Source organism: Liolophura sinensis, chromosome 1, assembly GCF_032854445.1.
Source record: "Liolophura sinensis isolate JHLJ2023 chromosome 1, CUHK_Ljap_v2, whole genome shotgun sequence".
Classification (NCBI taxonomy): domain Eukaryota; kingdom Metazoa; phylum Mollusca; class Polyplacophora; order Chitonida; family Chitonidae; genus Liolophura; species Liolophura sinensis.
The window spans coordinates 19,500,609-19,506,630 of NC_088295.1; the positions used below are offsets into that span (position 1 = coordinate 19,500,609).

General features: G+C 38.7%; 1 protein-coding gene across 1 annotated transcript in view; it reads left to right on the plus strand.

The window, feature by feature from the left end:
* The window catches only part of LOC135469081 (titin-like), a 106,252-nt gene extending 104,656 nt beyond the window's left edge, over positions 1-1,596 (plus strand). The window contains 2 exon segments of the mRNA XM_064747644.1: positions 274-399; positions 402-1,596. Coding sequence (XP_064603714.1) covers positions 274-399; positions 402-673 — 398 coding nt within the window. The 3' untranslated portion in view covers positions 674-1,596.
* Positions 1,597-6,022: the final 4,426 nt, after the last annotated feature.

Below are 6,022 nucleotides of genomic sequence, written 5' to 3' on the forward strand. Positions count from 1 at the left end.
TTGTTGTAAGTCTTGCATTAATTCAGTGTTATTATAAATGAACTAGAAAAGTTATTACCTTTGCCTGTGTCTTACTTAGTCTGAATGGCCAGCTGACACTTTGTAAGGTTGTGAATATTTTCAATCAGTTAAGTCATTCTTCAAGATGTTGAATTATTCTGTGAAGTGCATTTGAACACAGTTGTTGAGATTGTTGTCATGCTCTATGGTTTACTTTAAAAAAAATTGAAATCATTGATTTTAATGATTCATCACTGCAATGAATTACTAAAGTTTACCCCTGTCCTTGTAGAGTGGTAATGAAGCGTCAGACACACAAGAAGACGGTGATGAAGCCCGACGGTCAGGAGGAGACATTAGTGACTGTGGAGACAAAGGTGGACCAGGACAAGGAAGCCCCTGAGAACTGAAGGAGAGCATGCAGCAGATTATTGACCAGTTTATGGAGGGACAGGGCGAGTTTGAACAGCAGCAGTTTGAGCAGCCTCAGTTTCCTGGAGGACGATGTCTAAACTATTCACTAAACACCTCCCCTCCCCCCACCCCCGACTTTTACATCTTATATTTTTGTTCCGAATTGCTGCCTGCATTTTTGTACAGTTTTATCTTTAAAAGAAAGAACCTTGTTAATGGCTGTATATTTTGTTTCACCTGGCCAATGGTGTTCTGTTAGATTTTTTAAGACTCTAGCGTTTATGGACCGATGATGTTCCAGTAATGTGTGCTTTGCTACAGGAAAGCAATGTCCTCTATTTACACCTCTAGAATCTCATTAGTGTGTGTGAACTGTTTTACGCGGAGGTGTGAAATAATACAGAATATATATTATAATATTTTCTTTCAAAGTGGAAAGTTTTACGCAATTCTAGATTGTTTACAGGCAGCAGTGGGCTGATTGGAATTTTAGTCTGTTCATTACAGGTGTGCTGTTCTTTAATTAAGAGGATTTAAGACATGGGTTGTTTCTATTGTTCCATCAGCACACGACAATACTCTGAGTATTCGAGTCAATCACTGTTTTGAATAACTATATTATATTCATGGGCTTGCAATACAGACATTTCCTTCATGAGACCCATTGTGACAAAAGTTGTCACTGAATACTGATTATTACCAATTGGTGAGGAATTTCCCATACTTTGACCATAAGTGACATCCATGGAGAGGATAAAGACTAGGCCTTCAGCTGGCTTATATATTGGTGTTCTGGAAAATGTTTATTACCTGTATGTGCCACTGGTAACACTGTTGTTCTAAATCAAATATCATTAGATCTATATTATTATTATTATATACCACCATGGCTTTAAGACCCTGTCAGTTCTAGCTTACACAGCTCTATATTCTGCATAAGCTATCTAGAAATGTCATTTTATGACATGAAGACGTGCTACATTGTCTATGTTGTGCTTGCCCAATAATCCTCTATAGATGTACCTGTAATTGTCAGTAATCTGTCTGGACCTGGTCGTGTCTCCTTTAGCTTAGATTTACCTTAAATATACCCCAAATTAGTGTAATTGGATCCTTGTAGTATTTCAGCTTTATATTTGTGGACATCTCTTTGAAAAGGAATAAATGCCTCCTAAACACAAATTGAGATGTTTTACAGCTGTCTGTTATTTCAGGTTAGCTTTGAGTTTCAAGTCCAGCTCATGCTGGTTTCCTCTCCGGTCGTACATTGATGGGAAGATCCTCCAACAACCTTGGGATGATTGTGGGTTTCCCGTCGTATAAGTGAAATATTCTTCAGTATGCCGTAAAAATCAAATGAAAATAAAGATTATCACATTGAGTGCAATAATGTTATTGAAGGGCTCGCAGTAGAAGCCAATACCAAGTCAGCGTTGAACTTCTCTGAAGGTTTTCCAGAAGAGTGAGTGACTGCTTGGGGTATAACGTCGTACTTGACAAGTTTTCAGTCATATGAGACAAAGACTCATGAGAGTGCATGTAATGTGCCTCCTTGTTGCAGGACGGATTTCACCACTATTTTATTTAGTGCTGCTTCACTGAGACGCCTTACTAAAGGCAAGTAAGCCTCCCCGCCCAAGTCACTACATTGATACGGGTCAACCAGTCGTTGCACTATCCCCTTCATGCTGAATTCCATGTAGGGAAGTTACGCTCTACCAACTGTGCTAATGGGGCTGGTATTTCCAAAAGACTAAGCGACATCTGTTCTGTAGTGTGATGAACATGTAGTGTGATACCATGCTTGATTCAACACTGCACACTGTTAGAGGTTTTGATGTACCCCTCCTTGTTCGGTCCTAGATGTCCACAGAAACTCACAAGGTAGCCTCATGTTAGTCTTCATAACAATTTGTACATTTTCTCAGAAGTAAAAATCCGCATTATATGGCTGCAATATTGCCAAAGTGGCATTCATTCATTAAGAAGATTGGGCACATTTACTTGATGCATGTTATGATGGATCAGGTATATACTCATAAACGGCTTCTCAGTGAAAATCCTTAATTTAAAAATCTAGAATTTATTTATATATGTACATGTATAACTGCTGTTTTACACCGTACTCTCTGATACTGGGATGTCATTCAGATGACTTTGGCCAGCCTTGTGGTGGGAGGTAACCAAGTTGAGACCAGGGGAAACCGATAACCATCCACAGGGTGCAGATAAACCTTTCCACATATGACCAGAGATGATGCCAACACATTCCTGAGTCAATACACAGAAGCTCCTGGTCAATACACAGTGCCAGCACACTGACCACCAGGCCATGGAGGCCATAGAGGCCTCCTAAAAGTTTAGAAAACTGATGAGAGCTGGATTTCAATCTGCAACCTCACAGACTAGATACTGATCAGCTACAATGAGAAAAGAGTCTAAAGAGAAACGCCGATAGCCCCACACTGGATGTGGTGTCCTCAACTAATGGGGTCTCATCACTCCATGCACGATCAAAACATACTTGCGGCTTATAATTTGGATCACCCATTTAAGACTTCATGGCTTACGCGACTGGGTAGATTTCAGAGAACTTAAAAACTGCTTGCCAATTTAGATAGCAAATTCAGTGATTATTGAAACCTGAATTACTGAACTAATCTCATGATGAAGTAGACATCTGATTGCTAACCCAATAGCTCTCCGTTTGCAGTGAATATAGAAGCAAGACTCGGCCAGTGCTGACTGCCATGCTTGCTTCTCAGTTTATCTCCTTTCCATAAGATAAGAGTTATGTTCAAGTGTAAAGGTAAACCACAACCTCACAAGTTACTGACAAACATGACAACATGTCACATACAGATATGCACATCATGCTGATCAAACTGGTGTAGCCCAGGTGAACCACAACCTCACAAGTTACTGACAAACATTCCAACATGTCACATACTGATAGCATATCATACTGATCAAATGGGTGTAGCCCAGGTGAACCACAACCTCGCAAGTTACTGACAAACATTCCAACATGTCACATACAGGTATGCATATCATACTGATCAAACTGGTGTAGCCCAGGTGAACCACAACCTCACAAGTTACTGACAAACATTCCAACATGTCACATACAGATATGCACATCATACTGATCAAACTGGTGTAGCCCAGGTGAACCACAACCTCACAAGTTACTGACAAACATTCCAACATGTCACATACTGATATGCACATCATGCTGATCAAACTGGTGTAGCTCAGGTGAACAACAACCTCACAAGTTACTGACAAACATTCCAACATGTCACATACTGATATGCACATCATGTGATCAAACTGGTGTAGCCCAGGTAAACCACAACCTCGCAAGTTACTGACAAACATTCAACATGTCACATACAGGTACGCACATCATACTGATCAAACTGGTGTAGCCCAGGTGAACCACAACCTCACAAGTTACTGACAAACATTCCAACATGTCACATACAGATATGCACATCATGCTGATCAAACTGGTGTAGCCCAGGTGAACCACAACCTCACAAGTTACTGACAAACATTCCAACATGTCACATACAGATATGCATATCATGCTGATCAAAACTGGTGTAGCCCAGGTGAACCACAACCTCACAAGTTACTGACAAACATTCCAACATGTCACATACAGATATGCATATCATACTGATCAAATGGGTGTAGCCCAGGTGAACCACAACCTCGCAAGTTACTGACAAACATTCCAACATGTCACATACAGGTATGCATATCATACTGATCAAACTGGTGTAGCCCAGGTGAACCACAACCTCACAAGTTACTGACAAACATTGATAATGCACATCATGGTGATCAAACATGTTGTAGCCCAGGTAAACCACAACCTCGCAAGTTACTGACAAACATTCCAACATGTCACATACAGATATGCACATCATGCTGATCAAACTGGTGTAGCCCAGGTGAACCACAACCTCGCAAGTTACTGACAACATTCCAACATGTCACATACAGGTATGCACATCATCCTGATCAAACTGGTGTAGCTCAGGTGAACCACAACCTCATAACTTACTGACAAACATTCCAAGAATGGCTTCGAGTCTACTTTGTAATGTAAAATCACCATTGGTGGTGCATCTCCTCAAACAACAATTATTTTAAAACAAACAACAATGTAACACAAACTACATCTTTCTTTACATGTAATTAACTTATAAAGCACTGTCTCCATTGGAAAATGTTTATTGCAGCTGCAAAGAAAATTACTAAAGAAATGACACTAGTTTGGTTATAACACAGAGCAAAGTTAATGCACAAAATGTTCTTCAATTAAAGCATTCCTTGACATCCTTGCTAGTTTTGTCCACAGAAAACATGCTGCAGTCCAAGATAATTGAAGTTCTGGTACCATTCATCACCATTTAACAATCTTTAACAATATTTGAAACTGTAATCTTAAGAAGTATACATATATCAGACCTGGTTAAAAATGTTTATAAAGTTGAACATTAAAATAAAATTGGTACAAATACTTTGTTATATGGAAGAGCATCCTTAAAATTCATTACTGAAAAAGTCAAAAGACAAAAAAGAAAACAAAAATCTGGATAAGGCTTGTAACGTGATCACAGTCATATTTAAGTTCAGCTTCATGCAATGCAAGATGCAAGGGCCACTTATAAAAAAGTGTTTAACATCATCTCATGAAGTCCCAATACAAACTGTACATTTTCAAGGGAAACTACACAAAATGTTTTGAGAGTGAACGTTGAATAGCTAGTATTAAATGACATGATAGTATGAGACTTTTGTGCATGATTGGTATTTGTCTTGATGAGAGAAAAAAGAAACTGCTCTGGAAAAAATTACACTTTATCTTAGTAACACCTTATGCACTTTGTGATCTTTGAACTTGATCACGACCTAACTGTAAAATGAAAACAGACAAATCATAAGAAAAAAAATATATAAAAATAAGAATTATATAAAAATATGAATACATAAATAAGTGAAAAACCAGATCACACACTAGCTGCATATTCTGGGCATTGGTCACAAGCTTTATCATTCTTTAACTGGTCTGGTTGCGAGTTCTGCAATCCAAGGGGAGATCACTCTGGGATATCACTGCAATCTGATTCCTTAATGTCTTCACTTCAGCTGTCAACATACAAATCAGCATGTCTGCATGATAACCTCGTACTAATTCAGCAAATCCATGAACCACACATTGATTAACTTGAACTTAAACATACAGAAATTTGCTTCATCCAGAACATGATTGTTTATTGTGATTTTCCTAAAAGTGCAGTTGCACAAAAGGATGGCCATATGCTCTCACCTGTTGAGAGGAATTGTAGACTAAGTTTTTTATGTCAAAATAATTATACAAGAAAGCTTTGAACAGACAAACCATAACCATTAGCCTGTCCTATATCTTTACACCTGGTGACTGAAATTCAAAACCTCATGCTGAGAAGTCCATTCAATTCAAACACCAAGGGTTTATTAAAGGGTTTATTACTTTTTCCTGCCCAATGGCAGATTGGGTCCAAGCTGGACTGGTCATTGTTCTCTCATAATACATAAGTACTACATTACCAGA